Consider the following 27,198-nt stretch of genomic DNA (forward strand, 5'->3'; position numbering starts at 1 on the left):
TATTAATTGATCACAGTGGTGAGTGTTTTATAGCTATCAAGTAATTTAATTTTTACAGGAACCCGATAAAGCTAGTTTTCCTGTTATTTCTAATTTTTAGACAAGAAACAGCATAGACTGGGTAAGCAGGTTATCTAAGTTGCTATAGTAAGTAGATGGCAAAGTTTAAACCCAGTTCTTCTGACTCCAAGTTTCTCTATTAGTTTCTCCATGGGGCTCCTGTGTACATTTTTGCCCTCTTTCTACCCTTTTTGCCCAACCTCCCCACCTCATTCTTCAGTCACACAGGTCCACTTACCTTCTCTCAGTTAACCTTGTACTTTCTCAACAATGACCCTTATTTACACTTTTACTTTCACTTTGTGCCCATGAAACCCCTGCTTCTCTTTTTATGATTCTACTCAAATATCACTATTAAAGTGATGTACCACCTCTCAGTTAAAGTTTCTTATTCCATCTTCTAGAATTTTATTTTTCTTTTTTGGCATTTCCCTTATCATGTTGTAAAATATTTGTGTTTATTTCCATTTTCCTATTAGATTGTAAGCTCTTGGAAGACAAAGACTGTTTCGTCTTTACAAACTTCAGGGCCAATGTCTTGCACTTAGCAGAAATGCAAAAAATGTGAATTTTTAAAATGAGTTTTTTTCATACTGTTAGAGATTTTTTTCATATTATTAGAGATTTTATTTTTATACGGATGGAATGTGGAATCTTTTTTAATTCTTAAGAATTGTTGCTACTAAGTTATGGGGCTGTTTTATAGCCCTTTAGATATTATTTAATCAAAAATTAACAAAATTTTAATTTTAAAATTTAAATAAAAATTAATAAAAATGATTTTTAATCTATATTTTTACTCTTATTTTTTTCGTTGAAAATTCTTATATCGTTAGATATGTTTAAAGCATATTATGGAGTTTTATGAATATTGGTAACTAAATTGAAAGGGAAATTAGTATTATATAAATTCTAAATATGTCTGTTTTCCATTGTTTACCTGGATTTTAAAAAATACAGATAAACTCTTCATTTTCTAATTAAGTCACAGGTTTCATTTTTTTTAATTTAACTTTTTCAAAAAAAATTGAGACTTTTTTAGAAATATATACAAGAGTTTTTAATGGTAAAATTAAGGTCCAAAAATAAGATGAAGTTGGTACCTAAAACACATGCCATAAGTTCCCAACCTGATGCTAGAAGTGGGCCACAGATTTGGCTTTGCTTTTGCTGTGGGCAAAATAAACAAGAAAACATGATAGTTACATGATCAAATTGTTATTATTATAAAATCAACTAGAGAAATTTCTTTTATGGGCCCTTACAAAGAAGAGCTGTCACGTGAAGTAAGTGAACCACTTCCTCAGCAGTGGTGACATACTGTATAGTTTGCTAAAGGATGCTCTATGAGAAGCCAAAAGGAGAGCATACAATTCTGAAATCAACTAAATAAATTTGAAATATCTAGAGCAGCATTTTCCAAGGCACTGGTAGTTTAGAGGATAGTCTCATTTTTTTAGTTGATTTAAAAAGTAAACAGTTATTTTGTAAGGCAGGGTCTTAAAATTTTCTCTTAAATAATTTTATTAGCTGTAAAAAATTTTAGAACACATGCCTTCATATTTTAGTTATTGGTATACTAATCCCAAAAGTGTCTTAGCACTGTAGTCACAAAATGTAGACCATCGAAATAATATACGTAGGACATAAGTGAACAGATCTGCAAGTCTCCTGCCTTGGCCAACTTTTCTAAAAAGAAAGGTATTTTCTTTTTATAGTGAATCACGTATTTGTAGTTACAGTGAATAGGTTAAATAAAATGTTAGATAAGTGCTAGAAGCTATAGATGCATTTGGGAAAAATATTGGTTTTTTGGAACTATTGTGACTGTGGTTCAGGAATGACAGATCTTCTACCAGCACTATTCAATTTACTGTGACGATAGAAGTGTACATTGGCACTGTTCGAAATGGTAGCCAGGAGCTAATAGAGCTGTTGAGTGCATGTAATATGGCTAGAGGTGACTGAGGACTAATCTTTTTATTTAGTTTTAATTAGCTTAAATTTAAAAATCTACACGTGGCTAGTAGCTAACCATCTAGGAAGCTCAGTTCTAGAGGGCAAGAAAGACTGTATCTTTCAGACTATGTAAGATAGAGTAGCAATTAGTTCAAGATAATATTCTCTATCAATAACTGAATAAAGAAATCTTATATTTCTAAAAGACATATGTTTTAAGACAATCAATGATTATATTGAAGTTTACTTTTCTGGTTTGAATTTGAAAATTAACCAGGATGCTTGAATACAAGATTGATCTTTTAGATATTAATAGATTTGTTAGCAAATAGACAGGATTAGGCTAAAAACTACATTTAAAAATTTTTAGTAAGATCGAGCCATTTACTTATAAAAATAGAAAGCTATGCCTGTACTGATATAGGACTATTTTCCTTAGTTTCCAGAGTGTGGATTCTTTGGCATGTATGACAAAATTCTTCTCTTTCGCCATGACATGAACTCAGAAAATATTTTGCAGCTGATTACCTCAGCAGATGAAATACGTGAAGGAGATCTAGTAGAAGTTGTTCTTTCAGGTAAGTAAATAGCTTCTTTTATTTTGTTGCCTTTTTTTCAGTGAGCCTTATTTTTTGTTTTAAATGCTCTGTTCAATTATATTTAGTCTTTGTACTAGTTGCTTAACTTCTTTCATCAATAATAATGGTTACCATATGATTTTTACTTTCGGGAAGTTTATATCACAGATGCGAAAGTGGTAAATAAGCCCCGAGTTACTTACTTGTGTTACTAAGCTAAAGGAATTATCAGTTAAATTAGAAGAGGAATGTATTCTTTTTTGAGTCAAATAAAACAATTATACTAAAATTCTCTTCTCTTTTTCCCATTTCTGTAAAGAGTATAGAAAAAGAGAATTAGGGTTCAGAAAAAAAAATCCGGAAAAAAAAATAGTGAAGATGTAGAAGAGGCAACTGCAATACTGGTTGTTTCCATGACTTAAATAATGCTTCTTTCCTTGTTCTCAGTGGGCACTTTCTTACCTCTCTCCTTCCCCCTCTCACCCATTCTTGCCATTTAGTGTTTCTTAGCTCCTGCCGCTTCAGATCTCAGTGGCAGATGGACAGGATTGTTAGTGAGGAGTGTAAAGGAACAAAGAATGCATATAGCAGGCCTGCCAAACTCTTCGTTTGGTAGGAAAGGAGGGAAGAAGGGAGGGGGAGAGGATAACAATGAGAGGGAGAAAGAAAAAGCCGGAAGAGAAGTAAGGATAGGAAAGGGAGGAAGGCCAACCAAGAGTCCAGAGCCCTGCCACCATTTTTTCCTCTTTTCAAACTCATCTTTGCAGCCAGTACTTGAGCTCCCTCTGACCATCACCATTCTATATTGGTCCCTGATCCTTCCCATTCATCTAGCCCCTACATTGGTCATTCTTCTTCTATACCACAACCCCCACACACCTGTACACTTCCCAATCCTTGACTTCCTCTTCACTCTCAAGGCTCTTCACTCCCTGTCTTCCCTGGAGGTCATGCTCACATCCACTCCTCCTTTGTTACGGAGCCTTCCTCTGGCCACTGTGGATACTAATGACTTGTAGGTGGAGGTGAGATGATGTCTACTGGCAGATGTGTTTACTGTTCAGTTGCTTATGGAGGGAAGAGAAGACTGTTTTTTAACCACTAGGACTGTGGAGAACAGACAGAGAGCACATTCTGAGCTCTTAATTTAGAAGTGAGTGCATTTCTCACAGAAACATTGTTGTAAATTGAGGTCAGTTTCCACAATTTTATATTTATTTATTTTTTAACTTTAGCATTCTATTTTCCAGTGTGTTAAACAGTTTATTTCTTAAATAGATTTCTTTATTTTTTTTTATTTTTAATTCGTTTATTTTTTATGGTGACATTGGTTAACAAAATCCGATGTTTCAGCTGTACATTTTAACGGTAAGACATATATATATTTACACTGTGTGTTTGCCTCCCATAGTTAGATTTGTTTCTGTCACTACATATTTGACCCCTTTTCCCCCATCTACCTTCTTCCTCCCTCCTTCCTCCCATTAGACAGTTTTTAATTGGCTAAAACAAACCTGATGACTATTTCCAATCTTGTCTCTTTGAGGTCATAATACCTACATATAGATCTACTTTGGAGCTCAAATTATTTGAAGCTGATGAACTTCCTAAAGTAGAGTTTAAAAACCACAATGTTAAATGCTGAAAATAATTTATTTTTAGAGTCAGATGAAATTCAGAGAAAAAAATGATTCTGTGCTTTGACGTAAATAAACATAATCAACCTTCCTAATCTCATACTAATTACAAAATGAGGTTTATTTTAATGCTTTTTTTTTTTTTAAAGCTTTGGCTACAGTAGAAGATTTCCAGATTCGTCCACACACTCTCTATGTACATTCTTACAAAGCTCCTACTTTTTGTGATTATTGTGGTGAGATGCTCTGGGGTTTGGTACGTCAGGGACTGAAATGTGAAGGTATGTGCTCTAAATGTTGTGTCATTTGAAATAAGTTTTCACATTTGCATTCTCTAATCATCAATGAAAGACCAGATCATTAGTTCATGACTAGGTAGTATCTAAGGTTTAGAATTGAAGAGGTCTGTCTAGACTCTGGTCTTTGCTCTGCCACTTACTCAGTCATACTGTTGGGCAACTTAACTAAACCTCTCTGAGGATCATTTTCTCTATCTATAAAACATGCTCTACTTTCTTGGTTTTATGAAGAGTAAATGGTTTAATGAGGTAATATGGTTAAAATACTTGGTGCAAAATTGTGGCTCAATAAATATTAACTTCCTTGTTTTTCCAAAATGTTAGTGTTTTACATGCAACAACAAAGTTCTGAATTAGAATTGCTAAGGAATAGGATGCAGTTGCACATTTCCATTTAAGAAACTCTAAGGTGAAGGATCAATAAAATTTTTCTGTAAAGGGCCAGAATAAATATTTTAAGTATTGCTGCCATATGGTCTCTGTTGCAGCTACTTAACTCTGCTCTCATAGCCTGAAAGCGGCCACAGCCAAGATGTAAACAAATGAGCATGCTGTTTTCCAGTAAAATTCTTTATAAATACTGAAATTTGAATTTCATGTAATTTCAACATGTCTTGGGAAGGATTTGGTACATGGGCCACAGTTTGCTGAAGTGCTTGAAGCCAGTAGTTCTCAAACTTTACCATGCATCAGAATCACCTCAAAGACTTGTTAAAACATAGTTTGCTAGGCCCCAACCCCAGAGTTTCTGATCTCGTAGGTCTGGGATGGAGCCCAGTAATTTACATTTCTAACAAATTATCAGGTGATGTTAAACTTGGGGACCACACTTCAAGAATTACCACTCAAACTAACTTAACCTTTCTAAATAAACTTTTCTACACATTTCTTATTCCTTTTGAATTTGTTAGCTTCCACTTAGCCTGTCATCTTGGTTCTTAGGATAACTATCACTGCCAGAGAAAATAAATAAAAGAAGCACCTATTTTTTATGTAACATACTTACATAGTAAAAATATATAAAATACTTATATATTTTAACCTTTTAAAATATATTTAGGCTGTGGATTAAATTACCATAAACGATGTGCCTTCAAGATTCCAAATAACTGTAGTGGAGTAAGAAAGAGGCGTCTGTCAAATGTATCCCTGCCAGGACCTGGCCTCTCAGTCCCAAGGCCTCTTCAGACTGAATGTGTGGCACTTCCCACTGAAGAGGTATGTATTCTAAGGTCCTAGAAGGGCATCGTACAGTTACTCCTTATTTTGTACAGGATATGTGACATCATCCTAGAATATACGTTATATACTAAAGAATAGTAAGAGTCCTACACTTAAGAAACTTAAAATGTGTTAATGGAGACAGGGCTTACCAAATATAATGAAATACGTTTCGTATCATTTGGGATCACATTATCACTTGGGCCTCACTGCATTCGCCTCCTAACCGGTATCTCAACTCCTGGTCTCTATATTTTACTTGATCTTACACACTTCATCCAGACCATCTTATTACACTACAGCTTAATACACAACTCCCCACCAGGAACGTTTATTCTGTATTTCCAGCACTCTGTACTCTTCAGCATTCCCTGTACACACCCTTGCTCCCCCTTCCTTTGCCTTTGTTTGTCCTACATGTTTTTCTCAGAACTAGCTCAACAGCTACCATTCCTGATTTCCCTTTAACTAGAAGTTATTTTATTATCTAAATGCCATAACACTTTTCAGACCTCCTGGATGGTGTGTATAGTGTTTATATACTAGATTGTTCTCAAGAAGTTTATGATCTATTTAAAGAAAACAATGCTAACGTCTTTGCAAGCCTCACCATGCCCAGCACAATACCTGGTACTTAGTAGGTGTATTCAGTGATGAATGAATGAGTGAGTGAAGGACCCCCCTGACCCTCACAGTTTCTCAGTGGGATTTATCAGTAGATCTGTACACCATGAGACTGAAATCACAGAGCAAGTTAGTAAGTGATATTAGAATTAAATCCAGATTGATTATTTTTAAATTAATGACTTTTTCTAATCACAGAGCAAGTTAGTAAGTGATATTAGAATTAAATCCAGATCTGATTATTTTTAAATTAATGACTTTTTCTAATATATTGTACCCCTCAAGGGTTAAGTAGTAGATCAGGGAAAGAAAGAAATAACTTTCCTGTTCATTTGATAGTGCTTAAAATGATTTCCATTCGTAGATTACAATCTTATTATTTAGTTGCTTCCATAACCCCTCTGGTCTTCTGTAAATTAATGATAAAATCAAGCCTTTGGGCTATTTTCTTGATATCCTAGTCACAAGATTTTGCTAAACCAACGCACCAGTGTAAAAGCTTCTGAAATTCATTCACAAAAGTCCCATATTTCCATATTGCTTAGCCCTAGTGTAAGACTTTTAAAGTAGAAGACTACTGTGGCATAAGGAACTGAGAACAATGAGTTATTGTAAACATATGCAAGAGCTTGAGAAAAGATTGGTAATAGAAGAGTTAGTGCATTTTATATTCTAACTGCATAGGAAACTTAATCTGGGAATGAGGCCTGTAGGATAGAGATATGTTCTTTTAAGAGCCCCGTAAATGATATTGGCATGCCAGCTACCCTCAGTTGGGTATTATTAGATTAGCATGTAACAGGACAGAGTAGATGAATAAGGTGTTATGTTTTAATTCATTAGTTTATAATTTACCCTGAAGATGAAAATTCCTTAGGGAAGTATAAGAAGTAGAGTGACATGTCGAATTGGTTGGACTGTGTGGAGTTCTTAAGAACAAGTAGAAATTGTAGAGTGGAATGCCTGTCAAGAAGCTTACTTTTGTCAATCCAAGCATGTAGTCTCCAAAAGGAAAGAGGTACAGTAAGAACTCAGGGAGGAAAATCAGGGAAGGAAGAGGGGAAAGAGGACCCTACGGGAATGGAGGAGATAAGGAGTAGGAGATGGAACACACTCAAATCCGAACCAAGGTTAGAGAGGAACTAACTCCCAAGTGGCTGCAGAGTAAGACCCTCCTAGGTTCTCATGTGCCAGGCTTCTTGCTGTGGCACTGTGCACAAATGCTCTGTACCATGTCCCTAGTACCGTGATCCCAGCAGGACTTGACTAGAGGCAATCACTGACTGGCCATTAGCATATGAAGAGATCTGTTAGGAAAGTTTTTCCTTGTAGGGGTTTCCTGTATACTTGATGATGACTGGCTAAATCAGTCTTATTTCATCTTGTGTGTTTTAAACTTGAGATAAACCGAAAGTAGCAGGAGCAAGAAAGCAGTGTTGAGTCACCACTAGCATAGGGAGCCAGGGATGAACAAAGGCCTAAAACATCTGTTTCTGGTTCCCGCTGGCTTCTCCATTAGCTTTGCAGAATCACTGTGGTGTTCCTTTTGCTGAAGGTGCTCCATACATGACAGTATGGATAAAGGGTGAACCAGACTAGAGCAGGACACCTTGGACAGCTAAAGCATGCAAGTTTGGCTTGGGTTTTAACATTTGTTTTGTATTCTCTTAAACCATTTCGTAATTTGTTTTAGAGAATTTCTTGCTGCACGTTAGTGAAAAACTCCATCAGAGGCTATATTTTTATTCTGTTGATAGTGCCCTCCATTTGTTTGTCCTTTTCTTTTTTCTTCTCCTTCTTCCTGCTTTCTTTTTAAAGTCTTTTTTTTCCCCCTCCCTTCATTTCTCCCTTACACTTCCCTGTCTCTTGGTTTCTTCTGGCTTTTTTCTCCTTCTGTTGGTTGAACATATCAATGTAGAATGGCTCAACTTTTGTGAGTTACAAGCATTACTAGTTATAGAAGGTATGTGAAAGCTCTCAGGACCTCAGTTCTAGCAGTGAAGATGCAAGCAGCTATACTAAAACCTGTAATACATCTAGAAAGTAGTTAGATATTTGGATTTGTTTTAAAATATTTTCAGACATTGTGTTCAGTAATTTAAGAAGAACAGCAATAACATTTTCTGAATTTATTTTTTCTATGATTAATTTCTTGATAAAGTTTTTGAAGAGATTTGAACATCTGTTATAAATTGATTTTAAGGCTTCTGCTTTTTTATTTGAAAAATATCATCTGTGCCTGGCAACTTATTGTTAAACAGTGAATATTTAAATATAGATAGATAGATAGGGAGGGAGGGAGGGAGGTAGATAGGTGGATAGATAGATGAAAATATCTTTTTTTGCATAAATAGCAAAAATGTTTATACTTTTTTCATTCAAAGGTTGGTAAGTTAAGCTTCCAAAGGAAATTGCTGATATCTACATGTCTAGATTTTGGCTTTAGTGTTCAAAAAAAAAAATGACTTTTGTGGTCAAGCCCTGCTCCTAATATTTTGTTTTTAATGTTGACTTATACTTATGGAAGTTACTTATATTTTAGTCACATGTTCACCAAGAACCAAGTAAGAGAATTCCTTCTTGGAGTGGTCGCCCAATCTGGATGGAAAAGATGGTAATGTGCAGAGTAAAAGTTCCACACACATTTGCCGTTCACTCTTATACCCGTCCCACAATATGTCAGTACTGCAAGCGGTTACTGAAAGGCCTCTTCCGCCAGGGAATGCAGTGTAAAGGTAGGATTGGATGTTTTTCTTAAGTAAAATTTATATCTGATTTTGTTAGCAAATGTAGGTATTAAATAGTTTTTAGAAGAATAAAGCAAAGAAATTTGTCTCATAGTTAGCTTAAAAAAGAAAGATACCTACACACACACGCACACATGTATTTATTCACATTTACTATTACTGTTTGCAGTATGTGTACTGTGTACCAGGAATTGTACTAAAGAAAAATTGGAATGTAAATAGAAAATTAGAATGTGGATCTCTGAGGTATGGCTGCTAATACGGAACAGTTAGTAAGCAGGTAGTTGAGATTAATTCTTTCTGATTCCAAAGACATACACTGCCCAAGATATAAAATAATGCTTCCTCCTTTCTAGTAAATATTCTCTCTCTCTCTCTCACATACACAGACACAGACATACACACACTATGAGAGTTTTGTTTTTAATTCTGTAGCTGGGAGAGTTGTACAAAAACTCATTCCAGAGAATAATCACACTAAAATAGGTAGACTATAGTAAAAATTACTGGAATTATAATAGGAAATACCCATATTTGGATACTAACCCAGAATACTGTCATTGTATTCCGAAAACATTTCTTAATGAACCAGGTTTTTAATAGAATAATGGAATAGTTTTTTCCTATAGTCGTATAATGTTTTTATGCTTTTAACAAATGATTTTATCTGTTTTATCTTATGTCTTCTTCTCAGCAATGCAGTATAATAGAGCAACCAGATAGAGAGTTTAAATGTGTTATTAGTCATTGAACCAGGATAGGATAAATAGTCTATAATCTTAGGTACTGATTTTTCATGTGATTGTTCTAACATTTCTTGGTACCATACCTTTTTATTTAGTAGAAGTATTTATGGAATTGAATTATTTAGTTTCATCTAAATAAAAGATTAGATTTGAGGTCTTTGCAACAATAAATCCTGTTTACAATATAAAATCAAATAATTGTATATAAATTTCACTTAAGTATATAAGAAAACTTTTTTGGTAATATATGGCAATGTAGGGGAACATCAAATAGAGACTAGGTTGTACGTTTGTTGTCAAGTATTTAATAACCATCACGCAGGCATAAGTACATGTTAAAATTTTATTTCAACAGCTTACTTTTGAATATGAGTTAATATATGTTAATATTTTAAAATATCAACACTAAAGTGTATTGGCAAGCAGCCACTAAGGAATGTTTTGAGAAAGAACATTAATAACAGATGTACACGTTCTGGCCAACACATAATCTTAGTAAAGGTAGTAAAACAGTGCTGCTCTGCTGAGCAGAACAGAAACATTCTAAAATCATACACACAAAAGTAAAATATTTTGTAGAGGAACTAGAATAAATATGTAGATTAATGAATTTTGAAATAAAACCAGTTAACTCTGCTACTGGGTTATTAGTTTAACTTCTTAGAGCTCAAAGAATAATGTTTTATGCTTGTATTAGTTGAGAAAGTAGTAGGTTATATTTCTATATAGCTAAATTATTTTTGGTTATCAATCAAAAATAATCAGAATTTACTTCAGTGATTTTCATGATATGAATTAAAATGCTTAAAAAGTAAAATAGTCATCATTTTCATTCACCTTTCAAGCTAAAAAAGAAAAAACAATAATTTAGTTAAGATAAAACAGTTCTGCTGGATTATATGAGAACAAATACAATTCGAAGAACAACCATTCATTCATTCATTCATCTGTTTATTTTTTACTTTGTTGTAGTAAAACTACAAGGCGACTTGAGAGCATATATAAAAGATAAGCATAAACAAATTAATAAAAACATGGGCAGGAATACAGAGAAATAAAAATGATTGCCGTTAGAACTATATACTTGCTGCCAATGAGCCATAAATTCGACTCTACATTTTTCAAAGGGAAAATGGAAACCTTGTTTTTTTCACAATTTGCAAACCTTAGATTAAAAAAACTGAATTATTTAAGATATATGCAAGATATTAATGTGTATGAATTTTCCCAGGGCTTCTCATTAAAAAAGACGGTGTTATATGACGTAAGTTTTATCATCCACCAAATTATTAATTTCATGGGCCTTTTTCTTTTAAGTCAAGACTTGAAATTATTTTTTTACTCAGTTATTGCTAGTGGTGTTAGACAGTTTTACAGCAGTGGTCTCAATTTTAGTGTCACCTAAAGTGGTTATTAAAACACACATTTCTCAGCCCCACTCCCAGAGCTGCTGATGTAGCAGGTCGGGATAGGACCCGAGAATTTGCATTTCTAAAAAGTTAGCAAATGATGCTGATGCTGCTGGTCTGGGGACCATAGTTTGAGAACCACTTAGATACAGAGTAGTATTGAACAACTTGTACCTTACAATGATCTGCAGTGCTATCAACATTGAGATTCTTGCAGACTGAAAAGAACCATATGTGCAAGTGGGTGACCTTGTGCATGAGAAGCTCATTCCTTCCTTACAAGGTTGTATGGGAAGCCCTCGCTAATTAAACTAGTCCTAATAACTGGTTGTAGAATCTCAATCTCTTTTCTGCATATCCAGTAGGTCCTAATAATTAGAAACTGAAAGTAAGGACCTGACATATATTGGAAAGGAATTTAATCAGCTGGAGAAACTCTTCAGGGCTATGTGGAAAGATGAAATGTGAGGTGAAGGAAGGAAACATGGAGTTGCCAGCAACATTTTAGCTTCATTTCACAGGTAAAGAAACTGAGATCCCTGAGGAGTTAAAATAACTATTAAGAGATGGCATCAGAATTTGAAACCAGACCATTAGCCCAAGACCTGAGTTCTTAGTAAAGGAAAACTTGATTTTATCATCATCGCCGTCATCATCATCATCATTTCTAATAATATTCTATTTGTGAGTGATTTGAAGAAAGTCTTTAATCATATCTGATATTGCCTGACTTTTTGCATAAATTAATAAGCAAATATTTTATTTTAGATTGTAAATTCAACTGCCATAAACGCTGTGCATCAAAAGTGCCGAGAGACTGCCTTGGAGAGGTTACTTTCAATGGAGGTAATATTCTTAATTTTCATAAAAGGTCAGAAAAGGTCACAGTTTTGTGTATTTTCTTTGTATAAGGTTATATTTTCATATTTTGTTTACTTTGTTTTTTAACTTTGACATCTTTCTGATTTTAACAATCAAGCAAAAAACAGAAATCAGTGATGATATACTTTTATTAGTAATTATGCCTTTCCATCTTTCCTTTAGCTATCTACCCCTTTGTAGTCTAATATAGCCAATAGTGCTACATATCCTCTTTCGTCTTTAGATATAAAAAGACATTTTTAAAACCTTGCAGTTATCCCTAGCACTATTTCATAGTCCTAGCATTTATTTACTGTTTACTGTATGCCACGCACTGTGCTAAACTCTAACACATATTAGAATGTAATCCTAAGACCAGCCCTTTGAGGTAACTACTTACAGATGAGTTAACTTAGGCACAAAGACATTAAATAATTTGCCTAAGAAATACAGACAGTAGGTGGTAGAGTTGAGATTTGCACTCCTTTGGCCTGGCTTCTTAGTTCGTAATCGTTAGAACACATTGTATAGCCTCACTGTCTCTTTATCAAATAATTATCAACTAAACATTTTCCCTTTTTGCCATTTTTTTTTTCTCTTTTCAAGATTATATTGAAGTGATTACCTTTTTTGGAAGGAAGGAGTAATGACTCTAAACTTTCATCATAGTTTTTCTTTAACATTTCTGTGACTGGTAAAATATTTTAAGTTCTATAGGAAGAAAAGCAGCAGCATAAGGAATGTAAATTTAAAATCTCCTTAAGATTTAACATTTTCTCTTATGGCATGTTTTTTATAGTTTCAGTTTAACACTATTGACAGAGAACGATTGGTTTTCTTGTTTTTCTATATTACTGAAGTCTTTTCTAGATTTATAGTTCATGTATTTTTGTGCTTTTCTACTTATTGACAAATGGATATGAAACAATATATCGGTTTATTTATAAATATCAATTTATATTTACCTGTATAAAGTCCAGCTTACTTTTTTTTTTTTGGTCACTTACGTTTTTAGTAAAGTTACAAAGATTTACTCTTGTGTTTTCTTCTAAGAGTTTTATAAGTTTAGCATTTACTTCAGGCCTGTAGTCCACTTTAAGTTAATTTTTCTATTTGATTTAAGGAAGCAGTCCAGTTTCATTTTTTAAATGTAGATATCCAGTTGTCCTAGCACCATATATTGAAAAGACTATTTTTTTTCCAATTCAATTGTCTTGGACCCTTGTAGAAGATCAGTTGACCAGACATAATAGTGGTGGCTAATCTTTTACTTTATTTCTAGTATTTTTTGTCATATACAAATTTAAAATTCTAATATAATCAAATTAATTAATTTTGTGACTTACAGTTTATTTTGTATCTTTCTTTAGAAATATTTCTTTATCCTGAATCATAAAGATAATTTCCTACATTTTCATTGAGTTTTGAAACTTTTTTTCATATATAACATACTGCCTCTGTTTAAATGTATTGATTGCCCTTCATGTAAAACTCTGAAATTCATGTAAAATTTTTCCAGAACCGTCCAGTCTGGGAACAGACACAGATATACCAATGGATATTGACAGTAGTGACATGAACAGTGATGGTAGTCGGGGTTTGGATGACACAGAAGAACCATCTCCCCCAGAAGATAAGATATTCTTCCTGGATCCAGCTGATCTTGATGTGGAAAGAGATGAAGAAGCTGTTAAAACAATCAGGTAATACATGGTTAGGTATTTCAAGCTACTTCCAAATTCAAGATCAGTCTGGGAGCTTCATTAATGAGGAAAAAGCCCCACATCTCTTTAAGTAGAACCTAAAATGTTTAATTGGAAATCTAATTAAATCGTGTCTCTTTGACATGCACCACAGTCTTTCTGAAATAAATCATCTTCCCATCCACTCAAGATGAGAAGGTGTGGGAATCTTGTTTTATTAAAGAGAAAAATGCTTTATTTAAATATAGTCTAGATATCATATCTAGCTCTGGAGCAGCCCCCACAAAATGTCAGAATTGAACCACCAGTTAAAGCAACCACTTTCACATAGCCTTTGCAAGGAGATTACCTGATGTTAGAAACACCAGTAAGAATATATACCTGAGAACTTTGCGCAAAGATGTTGGTGACAAATTTGGGGACAGTTTTCATATTACCACAATTATTCTGGCTTTTAGAACTTTGTAAAAATGTTATTGGATTATAAAGCTTTTAAATATCTCCTATGTTAATAGAAACTCAGTGTTTTGTATATATAGCCCTGTGGGGTGTACTACTTTGTAGTAAAATGTTCACACATTGGCAGGTTTTGTTTTTCATTAGCAACGAAGAAGTATTTAAAGTAAATGTGTCATTTTATCAGTCTTATATGACTGAGTTGTCATTTATTCACTTTGGCTTATCCTTAAATTACAGTTCTTATTATCATTATTATTAACTAAAACTTTATGTTTACCCAGTTTGGAGACTCTTAAGAGAACTTAGCTAATTTCCTAATTATGACTACTTCATAATTTAAGGGAATGTATTAACTGTTTGAGAGTCAAACTCAAAAACAGTGTATGTTTTATACATACCCCACAAACTGCTCTTTTTTTCTCGTGACACTATTACTGACCCATGTTTCAATGTTACCAGATTTGACTTATTACGTTATTTGTTATTTTCTTAATATCTGTAAATTTTCAATATCTTTTACTAGAAATACTTTTTATAAAAATATGAACAAACTGTGAATTTGAGTATAGGTATAATTTTTGCCTGGTTATGAATTTACTAATTTATCTTGCTGCCTAGGGCAGGAAGCTTCCTTAACATCAATCCCAAATGGGACCCTCTCCTGGGCTCCGGATCTTCTAATTAGGGAGAATTCTTTCTGCTCTGTTCATTGTTTTCTTATGTTTTGTGATCTCCAGAAAATATTTATAACAAATAATGAGGACTTAACAGTATTACTTTAATCTTTTATAGATCAACTATGTATCATCATAACAGGATTAATTTTCTTCTTAAGCCATTGTTTGTCTTCACAAGATATTTTGAAAAATTTTAGCTCAATTATCTTTAAAAGGGCTTGATGAACTTATAGTATGTATGATTTTTTAAAATTAAAATTATCAATATTTATCATAAATATTAAATATTTTTTAGTCCATCAACAAGCAATAATATTCCGCTTATGAGAGTCGTACAATCCATTAAGCACACAAAAAGGAAGAGCAGCACGATGGTGAAAGAAGGATGGATGGTCCATTACACCAGCAGGGACACCCTGGTCAGTAATCACAGACATTTCTATGTGGTGAAACTTCGTTATGTGCTTTATTTTCAAAATGAGAATGATATATATGTATTTGTATATATTTGTAGAGAATTTTTAAAAGACAGAATATTTAATATCTTGTCTTTACAAACTGGTAGAGCACTAGAAATTTAGAAAGGGTCTAAATTTAATAATACCAAATGTATGACCTATGAAAGAAATAATCGATAAGCTGAACTTTTATTACAATTTAAAACTTCTGTTCTGTGAGAGACAGTGTCAAGAGACTGAGAAAACAAATCACAAACAGAAAATATTTGCAAAAGAGACATTGATAAAGACTCTTCAGAATATGCAACGAACTCTTAAAACTCAAGAGTAATAAAACAGCTGATTAAAAAAGTGGGTCAAATACCTTAATACATACCTAACCAACAAAGGTACAAGGATGGCAAATAAGCATATGAAAAGATGCTCCACATTATATGTCACCAGGAAAATGCAAATTAAAACAATGAGATGCCACTACACACCTATAAGAATGACTAAAATCCAGAACCCTGACACCACCAAATGCTGAGGAGGATGTAGAGCAACTGGAACTCTCACTTATTGCTGATGGGAATGCAAAATGGCGCAGGCACTTTGGAAGACAGTTTGGCAGTTTCTTGCAAAACTCTTACCATATGAGCCAGCAATCACACTCCTTGCTATTTACCCAAAGGAGATGAAAACTTATGTCCACATAAGTTTTTAAACCTGCATGTGCATGTTTACAGTAGCTTTATTCATAATTGCCAAAACTTGGAGACAACCAAGATGTCCTTCAGTAGACTAATGATAAGTAAACTGATATATCCAGATAATGGAATATTACTCAGCACTAAAAAGCAGTGAGCTATCAAGCCATGAAAAGACATGGAAGAACCTTAAATGCATTTACTAAGTGAAAGAAGCTAATTAACACAGTGTTCACAGACAGGGAAATACAAATGACTCTTAAACATAAGAGCTTAATCTTAAAATACAGTTTAAAATTTCAGTGAAATACTAGCTCAAATAGCAAAGATCAAAAAGTTTAGCAACATTAGTGAAGGTATGAGTAAGACATTTACATGTTGTTCATTAGCCTATAAATGGGGTCAAATCTTATGTCAGATAATTTAATACCGACAAGTAAAATTATATGTGCATATATCTTTTGACCCAGTAAGCCAGCCTTTAGAAATTTAGCCTATCAGTAAATTTTCTCTCCCCGCACCTTCCTTCCCTTCCTCTCTTTCTCCCTTCCCTCCCTATATACCTCCCTCACCCTCTCTCCCCCTCCCTCCCTCTCTCTTTCTCCCCACATGTGTGTAGTAGATATGCATTTGCATATGCATGCATAAAATCCTCTCAAAGGATTCCCAAAAACCTAATAACATCGCTGCCAGGAGTAAGGGTAGGAGTGGGATATGAGTGATGGTGGGATGATGATACTTTTCGCTATATGTCCTTTATATAGTTTCAGAATTTTGAAACTAATGAATTTTAAACCTATTAAAAGTACAGATTTAGGAATAAAAGCGAAGGGAAAAGTAAAGTACAGATACTTTGGAAGAATAATTATTTTTGAACCTGTTTTATAATCTTTATTTTATAGAGAAAGAGGCATTATTGGAGACTTGACAGCAAATGTCTAACATTGTTTCAAAACGAATCTGGATCAAAGTATTATAAGGTAAAGATTTCACATTTAAAAAAATGTGTTAAAATACTGTATGTTTTCCAAATATAGCTGAATAACATTTATTTATTGTTATATTGGAATATACCTATTATGACTCTGCCTAATATAGTTTATAGAAGTCACTGCTAAGTTCCTTGTTGAATACCTGCCCCCCATCCCTCCATTTTACCCCCTACGACTCTGCTGCCAAAGGTGAGGTTTTTTGTTTGTTTTTGGCCAGCTTGTCAGGTTGCTGCTGCTTTACTTCTTGATACTTTGACTTAGGTTAACTATTTAGACACTCCCATGATCATGGCCTCCAGAAGAGGCCAACGTGGCATTCAATGTTTCTCTCACCTTTCATTTCACCTTACTCCCCAGTTCTCAAATACTTCTTTTGGCTCTTCATCTACTTTGCATAGTCTTCTTTGCTTGGCTTGCTTCACATTTTGCCATGTGGCCGGCTGACATCAAACAAAATTGGAAGTATAGCAATTGTATCAGAAAGAACAGTAAAACTAATGACTTGGTTGGGTTTTTTTTTTTAAATAAATATTTTTGCCTTAGGAAGTGGAACTAAAATGCTTGTTACAATTACGGACAGAACCAGAATGACCTACTTAAACAACCAACACTGACATTCTAATTTGCTGATACTATTTCTACTTCATACTCTTGGGGGATGTATCTTGCAGACAGCAGCCACTTCAGAAGTAGTCATTGAGTTGATATTTAATGACAATTGAAAAGTGACAAGTGTTGGATGTAGCGCCATTAGCTTCCTAAACCTTCTCTTTCCTTGCATTCTAATGAGCCGCTGGCTTAATTATTATACTCCACACTCTGCCTCTGGCATTATTGGACATGCAGAGCATTCAAGGCAGATACTGTCATTAGGACTTGACTGTGTATTGTGCCACATACTTGTGTTCATCTTAATGGTATTTGTTAGAATGCATATCTTTGGTTGTTTAGTGTATTTGAAAATAAAAACAAGTATTTATGTTTTTCAATGCTTAATTTTTTACCTCAGGAAATTCCACTTTCAGAAATTCTCCGCATATCTTCACCACAAGATTTCACAAACATTTCACAAGGCAGCAACCCACATTGTTTTGAAATCATCACTGATACTATGGTATACTTTGTTGGTGAGAACAATGGGGACAGCTCTCACAATCCTGTTCTTGCTGCCACTGGAGTTGGACTTGATGTAGCACAGAGTTGGGAAAAAGCGATTCGCCAAGCTCTCATGCCCGTTACCCCTCAAGCCAGTGTTTGCACTTCTCCGGGGCAAGGGAAAGATCACAGTAAGCAATACGCTTGTTGGTGGTTTTCTCTCCTCTGGGTCTTAAGCATTTCGTGGTATGGTCATGTTTCTGTATGTATTTTTAATACTCATTTTATGTTTTATCTTTAGTAACCAATACCATTAGTTAATTCCTTTATAAGGTTATCTTGCTTATAGTGTGTACATACGGTCCCCAGAGCTAGGCTCCAGGGTCAGTCTCCCTACATTTAAATCCTGTCTCGGCCCACCTTCTACGTGATCTTAGATAAGTACTGTACCTCTCTGTAATGGTACCTTCTTTATAGAGCTGTCAGTATTAAATGAAAGAACCTATAAGGAATAGAAAAGCATTTGTCATCCATGAATTCTCATTGGATTAAGTGATATAACAGTCCATGAAGAGTTATAGTTCACATCACAGTCATGAAATCTATAAAGTCAGAAATGCTCTATTTCCTTTAACTGAATTAAAACATTCAGAAATATTAAAAAATTATTGAAACATATGTCCTTTGCACTGATGACATTTATAAAATAAAACCTAAATCAGAAAGCCATATATAATGTCACTTTCTGCTCACTGGTATTATATTATTTATGGGGAAACATATTCATTCAATTCAAATATATTTAAATTGAAACAGATAACCAATTTCTAAATATAGTTTATTTCAGTTCAGCTATATTATTTTGTGCAACTGTTCTTGGCATTATGCTAGGCCCTGATCTAGAATGCAAAAGAAATACGGACATTTCAAAAGCTACTTAGGGAGATAAGACATAGGTACACAGGTGTTTGACGGTACCATAAAGCAGAAGAGTGCAAAAAGGAGTAATGCGTTACTCAGGGACCTCAAATATGTATAGAAAGAGTGAACAAACTTCATGGCAGAAGAACTGAGCCTGGACCTTGAGCTTCCATCTCAGGGAGGTTAGGATAGGAAAGGCTAAAGCGGGGAGGCGGATGGGGTAGTGATACTAGTTAAGGAGACAGGTGTGATCAAAGGGACAAAGGTAATGACCATGAACATGTTTGGTGTCTAATATTATTAGAGGTTGAATAGATGGATATTCACAGTGCTTCTTAAGTTTGAGGGGGTTTTAGAAATGTCGTATATTCTAATTAAAATCACTGACCTTTTCCCAATATAATCCAGGCACATACTCACAAATTTTATTTGTAATTGGGTTTTGAAACCTCAAGCCCACACAAAGAACTCCTCCCTAGGGTTGAGAATTCCTAAAGGCAAAATTACAGAAGGGTTAAGAGTGAGGATTCTGGAGAATGAAACCCCAGTTTTCTGCTTACTAGCTGTGTGATCTTGGTCCCTACAGTTCTCTAAAGTGGGCCTAATAATACCTAATGCAGTTAATGCACTTAGCACAGTTTCGGATACATTAGTGATACTGTTTCGCTGCTGCTGCTGCTGCTGTCCTTGTAACCTATCTGGAACAGAGTTCTGGGAAGCAATAGAAATTAAAACTGGATGGAGCTCTAGACAGTGGAAGCCTTTGAAACAATAAATAGTGACTTAGACTGGGAGATTGGAACTACATAAAGCAGAGTTTTAGACACATTAATTTTGTTTGGTATATATTCCTTGATTTGGGGAGGCATTGGGGAAGGGGCACCTATAACATCTGTACTAATTGCCATATTTTAATTTTTATGAAAAATGTGGTTGTACTCTGGATGTTCTTCACAATTTGCTTTTATCCACTATTTTATATATGTCAGATATATTTTCATGTTAGTATACAGATTTACCTAACTTTTGAATTTTTTATTGAAGTAATACATATGCTTTTTATGTTTTAAATAAATGAAAGCAGTATACAAGTATATAAAGACTAAAATCTTTGTTCCCCAACTCTACCTGTCTCACTCACCAGAGGTAATCATATTTTTCCTTGTTTTTAATTCAAGTGCCACTATCCTGCAACTTACTTTTGAACTTAATAATATGTCATGGATTGCTTTCTGACTTGGTACTTACAACTCTAATTAGGAAGTGTTTAGCTAGTATTCCTTTGTATGGATGTATAATATGTTATCCACTTTCTCTTGCTGGATTACTGTTGCATGTGTGAATCAATTTTTTTTAACAAATGTAATTACATTATGTTAACTGAATGTTAACCAGTTTAAAAAATTTAATGTACTGTGAGCATTCACATGTCAGTAAATATTAATATTGTTAAGTCATATATTAACAGTTTTCTTTTCTCATACATCAATATTATATTTTACAGAAGATTTGTCTACCAGTATCTCTGTGTCTAATTGTCAGATCCAGGAGAATGTTGTAAGTAAAAATTACAGCTTGTTATGCTGCTATAGATATCAATCAGTATGTGTTTTTCAGAGGGAATGGAGAGTATAGGATATTCTGGTCATTTGGTAAAAAAAAAAAAAAAGATGTTAGACTGGCCTTAACTGTAGTACTGATTTGACCCTGATATGATGTTCTGAATTGTTTATATTTTTAATAGATTTTTCTATTTCCCTTATTATATCATAAGCCCCTTAAGTCTGTTATAAATTAGCGACCTATCACAGAGTCCCATATACAGTTAGGGCTCAATAAATGTTTATGATAATGATAAAATAAAATAAAAATTAGAACGGATTTAAGAGATGTAGACCAATACCTGGACATCTTGATACTTTATCCATAGCCTCATTTAATTTACTAAAATCCAGTGAGATAGATGTTACCACATCAACTTTACCAATGAGGAAATTGAGGCCTAGGAGACTAAATTTACTTTTTATAGATCACTACTTAATAAATGTAAGATTTTTTTAAAATCCAGAGCATTTTCCCCCAAAGGCCTTCTTACAGAGTACATTATACATCACATTAAGATAGTATAAAAATTAGGCTTACTTTTTTAGGACCTAAAAAGCTTATGTTTTATAAAATATTTTGTTATGGAAATTAGTTGCTTCTTTCATAAAAACAAATGAATTTGTCTTTGAATGAAAAGAGTCAGAGATATTAATGTTGCCTTGTAGAGGATAATAATACTGCCTTCTCTTTCCTGAACAGGACATCAGTAGTGTTTACCAGATCTTTGCAGATGAGGTACTCGGTTCAGGCCAGTTCGGCATCGTTTATGGAGGTAAGTGACTATAGACTTGCATATGGTGCACACTACAGAAAAATTGTGAAATCTTAAAACATCTGCCACTTGTTATGTATTGTCACAATTAAGTAACAGAATCATAAAATTAGTTTCGCAATAGCCTTACTTTATCTCTTCTTGTAGCTCTTACATAAAGACATTTATGTGGGAAAAATAAATTGTTTGAAGTTTATGTTGGGCTGTGAAGGCTTGTTTATTGACGTATGTGCCTTACTGTTTTTTCCAACACAAATGGCACCGTTTGTCTACTGTTGGCATAAAAGTTATAGCAGGTCTGAAGACCTGAGATCTTATCCAGCTCTGTGACTTAGGATATTGGCAAAGTCATCTAACCTCACTGTGTCTCAGTATCTTCATCAGTTTAATGGAGCAAATAAAACCTGACCTGCATAGCTCTCAGGGTAGTTAATATTAATTAAACCTAATATACATAAAAGTACTTTATAAGCTGTGAACCACGTGCAAAAGAAATATTAAACTCTTGTCATCCTTTGCTGAGACTATTATAGTGGTCTCCTAGTTGGCCTTACTGCCTCCAGGCTCTAATATGTTAAATCACTGTACTGACTCAGTAAATCCAGAATAAAATTAATTCATTGGAACAATGTTTTTATCAACACAGTATCTGAATACTAAGGGAGGGTAGTTAACTTTCATTTATTTAATAAGGTAGATTACTTTTCACCAAACAAGTTGATTCAAATTTCCTACCATTTCAAATAATGAAACATCCTTTATTAGGAGCAAATACTGTAGAGGGAAAACATAATTTATTTCTCAAAATTAAAGATGAGCGAAGGAGAAAGGACAAAATGAACCAAAGAAAAGAAACATAAGAGTAAATCCATATAAATTTCAGTCTGTGGACAACTTTGTGATAAAGCTTTTGTATGTGAGCTGTCAATTTGCTTCTTTTCTATATATATATATATATAATTTTTTTTAAATAGGAAAACATAGAAAGACTGGAAGGGATGTGGCTATTAAAGTAATTGATAAGATGAGATTTCCCACAAAACAGGAAAGTCAACTCCGTAATGAAGTGGCTATTTTACAGGTAATAAAACAAAGTTGCTTTATATTGGTTTTGATTTTTGATTTATGAGTTTTAAATCCAAGGCTGTTTCATGTACTGACCAAAATAAGATTTGTTTTTTTGTTTTATTCACATCTTATAACCTTTTGGCTCAGTGAGAGATTGTTGAGCATCTGAATTAACTCGTTCTTTTTTAAAAGGAAAAATTAGATTACGCTAAGCTAGGAAGTTGAAAGGCCTATCATTATTTTGCTCTATGATAATAATTTGGAACATATTTTCATACGTAAAATCTTTTAGAAAAAGAAAATTTCATTCTTAATTCATCACTCCAGGAGCTCAAAGTACTTGATTTATCTACTACATTTTGTTGAGTCGTTGTTATACCACCCGTTTCACAGATGAGGTACATGATTCTTACAGCAATTACTGTAAAAATAAAGACTGCTTAAAAATTGTTTACCTGTTAACAGTAGTAGTTATTTTATGCAAAACTCTAGAGATTTAATTTTATATAGGTTTAATCCATTAAAGTCTATTTTTAAAGATATAATGGCAGTGACTTAAATCCTATAAAATAAATTACTGTGTGTTTTTATTTTCATTTAACATTTTTATCTCTTTTGGGGGTCATCTAGAAAACTGAAATTTAGCTTTATCTTTTGATTTTTCTGATAAATATTTCAGTACTTTAAACTTTTTTATGTTTAATATCATATAAACAATTTATAATATACAAGTTTCTGTTAATTCATTGTATAGCTTTTGCATATTTAAGAAATGGTGATTAATAGTTAATGCTGTCAGTACCCTATTTGCTTGTGGGTGAATTTCGAGAAGACACACTTACTGAACTTAATGCTTCCTTGAAGAAGAAGGTAAGAAATTTCTCAACACATAATTAATTTTACATTTATTACGTCGTTGGTCACTAGTAGTAACATTTGCCTTACTTCTTTTTCAGAGGAGTAATAATCAAAAGATTGGTCTGCAAGCTACCTGTGGTCACTTTAAGGCTACCTCCTCCTACAGAGAAAGCTACCTTAAATAGAACATTAATATCATTCAGACTCTGTATTTAGGGTGTGAATATATTGTTGAGGTCTTTTTTCATATCTAACTTTGGATTCTGTCTCATTGTCCAACTAATATGCAAAAAAATAATAAAACTTAAGGGTATATTCCTAAAGCTTGATTTTTTTTGTCACTTTAAGCACAAACATAGCTCTGAACTACACACTGAAGCTCTTTCCCCCCATGTAATCAACTGTGGATCATAATAACTGAATATAGGAATTTTCAGATCATGCACAATGCAAAAACTTTATTATTATATCCTTCTGGTTATCTTCCTTGAAATTGCCCAACTTGGAGTAAAATTAAGTGATTGTAGCATGTCTCCAAATATAGTAATGTCATCTTAAATTTAATATAATTCTATCTTTGTTATAGATTCTCTTAAAATTGTTTACATTAAATATTTATATTTTTATATTTAGTCAATGGCTTACTTTGTGACAGAAACATACTTATTTTTTCTCAAACTCACACAGAAAGAAGATAGATTTTTGAATCTAAGTTTGTCTCCAAACCACATTATTCTTTCTGCTCTACCACATTGGACCTGCTCAATATGTGTGTACACACATATGTAAAATTGTGACTCCATTTATTCCTTTGCAGTGTAGAAACTCTGCATATTCTTCTGTATGTATAGTGTAAAGATAAACATTAACCTGTTTTTTATATGAATTGTAATTCTATTAGTAGAATCTGAATTAATGTGGCAAATACATTTTTTAAAAGGAAATTTTCAAATAGCTCATTTACTAAATTTAGTTCCACAAGATTTAGTCATGAGCATTTCAGCTAGATTTTCAAATGGGTTGAAAGGAACCCATACCACCCTTTGGTTCCCCCTTTCCCCCTCCAGCTGTGTCATCTTTACTTTCTCGTCTTTGCCCTGGGTTCTTATATGTAGTTCTCATCAAACCTAAAAGGCTGGCTGAACCCCTGATCCTGGTATTGTAATCTTCATCTGCAGCTCCACACCTACATCTTTATAAAGAACGGAAAAGATAAAGACTAAATAAGCATATTATTGAGACCATAGCTTTAACCTTTCTGGTGACAGAAAGGAAAAATATATAGAATCATTAATTTAGAAGTGACCTTCAGTTTACCCAGGGACATCCAGCCTGTCTCTTGAGCACTTGGTTAATAGGCTCTGTATTTCTATCACTTTAATAGACATGAGCACAAGACATTTTCAGACATCTTTGACTATTAAGCTGAACCAAAATCCCTTGAAAAAAGTTCCAAACACTGCAGATACTATAGTCAACAAATGAATCTCTTTTCCAAATGATGGCCATACTGACTTTCTTGCTGTTCCCCAAACTCACCAGATGTGGTCCTGTCTCACGGACTTTGCATTAGTTGTTACCTCTGCCTGGAATACTTTCTTCTTCCCATTATGAGCATGGCATATTTCCTTAACCTCCATCACGTTTTTGCCCAAATGTCATTTCTTCAATGAATCCTTTGCATTCTCTTCACCATTAAAGCTACCCCTTCCTCCTGCACTCCCTTACTTTGTCTTTTCGCTACAGTAGTCATCACCTCCATAGTAGATGATTGACTAGTTTTTCACCTATTGTCTTTCTTACCTTGCTAGAATTAAGAAGCTCCAAGAGACATTTGTCAGTTTTGTTTACTGATGAATCCAGACTACTTATATAGTACTAGGCACATAGCGAATACTCATCTTATTTATTGAATAAATCTATGTGGGGAATTATCTATAAAATATTGTTAAATATTAAATGGGATGATTTCATTTGTTTAATTTCTTAAGGTATTATGTGTATTATGTCTACATATGGTTATGTATAGAAAGGATTTATAATTACATAAACTGTCAACATTGCATTTCATAGATATGGTAATGTAAATTTTTTTTTTTTTTTTGCTGTTGCTTGAAGAGGGTAGTAGAGGAGTGGGAGAAAAGGTGTGGCACTCTCATGACTACCTGCATAAATGGGGAAACATTATCAGAAACATAAGAGGGAAATTCTAGTTTGAACATTGTATAAATTCAGCATTTTCCCTTCTTGGAAATCATACACTACAAGAAAAATGTTAAAAAGAAAAACATACTGTCTTTAATAAAAATAGAAGAGAATTCAGACCTACAAAATAGGTAGAAGTTTTTCCAGAAACAATGGAGATGGAGCAAGGGTGCGTGCAAGAAGCAGTACCACAATAAGAATTGTTTTTTGCAGGCTCTGAGATCTACAAGTGTGATATCCTCTCTAGGCACCTTCTCAAGTAGAAGAAAGCCAAAGGGGTCATGACCTGATAAGATTTAATTTAAAGGAAAACACATTAAATGAATTGAAAAGGGTGCTTTAACAGTGGAAGAGTGCAGATCACATTATACCAAATAACGTCATTTGAATATGTAAATATTCAAAAAACTCCCCTACCACCTGAAAAAAGTTTTTTTACACTTAATTTTTGAATCAAAGAGCAAAATGAAGATTTCAGAGTACTACTTAGAAAATAATTGTGAAAATACTGAATATCAGAGCTTTGGATTATCGCTAAGAAAAAGTATTATAACTTCAAATAATGACCACGAAAGAATGTAAATAAATGAATTAAGAATCCAACTTAAGAAGTTAAAGAATGAACAGTAAGCTTAAGGAAAGCAGAAGGAATTAACAAAGATAAAAATGGAAATAAACTTAATACAGAAAACATATCCAAAGCAGGTTCTCTTGGAGTAGGTAGGGGTGGGGGGAGGGAGGAGGAAATAACAATAAAATAAGTAGCTAACCTAATCAAAAAAATTATAAAAATATCTCGAGATGACCATGAATACTGAAAACAAAAAGAGGATCTTAAGATACTGCTCTGCGCAATAGTTAATTCTCTGTGAAAGTATAACTTACCAAAACAATCAAGAAAATAGGACATTTAAACAAATAGAAGAAGTTTAGAGAGAAGAATGTTATATTTCTATTTTTGTGTCTGCATGAGTGTGTTTTTAAAGGAGGGTGGGTGAAAAAAGAACCTTAAGAGATATTCAGCTGTGTGGAGGACAGCCAGCCACACTTTCAACTCTGAGTTGACTAAAGTTATATTCTGAATTTTCCACTGCTAATTGCCAATTATCACACCCACGACTGTGGGCTAGTTCACTTTCATTTATCTACCGTAAAAAAAAAAAAAATTGTCAATTTTATTTTGCTACTTGGAATGGCATGTTGATTCATAAATTGGAGCATCAAGTTGTTTTAAGTTGATAAGTAAACAATGTATATTTTGCACTTATTCATTTTCTAAACTTTTTAAAAAAAAATGCAACCGTGTTTCAGACATTGAGCTAAAATGACTGAGACACAGTCTGCTCTCAGGGAGCTTATGAGGCTACAGAGTAAGATATATACACACATATTGTACCGTGGGATAAGTATTGGTGCATCCACATAGTGGAAATACTGCAGTAGTCCTGAAAAGTAGTAACATTATTAAAAATTAAGACACTTAACGGGGAATTGAGAGATGATGGTGAATTTAAAAAGCCTTTTAAAGATGGAGCTCAGCCTCAGGCCATAAAAA

The 27,198-nt window shown here is 33.6% G+C and overlaps 1 protein-coding gene across 3 annotated transcripts in view; it reads left to right on the forward strand.

The window, feature by feature from the left end:
- PRKD3 (protein kinase D3) overlaps positions 1-27,198 on the forward strand; it is a 54,036-nt gene that overhangs the window by 17,986 nt on the left and 8,852 nt on the right. For all 3 annotated transcript variants that reach the window (XM_039887402.1, XM_039887403.1, XM_039887404.1), the window contains 12 exons: positions 2,459-2,597; positions 4,384-4,515; positions 5,594-5,751; positions 8,921-9,113; positions 12,049-12,126; positions 13,661-13,844; positions 15,276-15,399; positions 17,030-17,107; positions 18,129-18,405; positions 20,640-20,692; positions 21,440-21,512; positions 22,487-22,593. In XM_039887402.1, the coding sequence (XP_039743336.1) occupies positions 2,459-2,597; positions 4,384-4,515; positions 5,594-5,751; positions 8,921-9,113; positions 12,049-12,126; positions 13,661-13,844; positions 15,276-15,399; positions 17,030-17,107; positions 18,129-18,405; positions 20,640-20,692; positions 21,440-21,512; positions 22,487-22,593 (1,596 nt within the window). The remainder of the gene's footprint in view (positions 1-2,458; positions 2,598-4,383; positions 4,516-5,593; positions 5,752-8,920; positions 9,114-12,048; positions 12,127-13,660; positions 13,845-15,275; positions 15,400-17,029; positions 17,108-18,128; positions 18,406-20,639; positions 20,693-21,439; positions 21,513-22,486; positions 22,594-27,198) is intronic.

The sequence above is a fragment of the Pteropus medius genome, unplaced genomic scaffold (genome assembly GCF_902729225.1).
Source record: "Pteropus medius unplaced genomic scaffold, Ma_sr-lr_union100, whole genome shotgun sequence".
NCBI classification, from domain to species: domain Eukaryota; kingdom Metazoa; phylum Chordata; class Mammalia; order Chiroptera; family Pteropodidae; genus Pteropus; species Pteropus medius.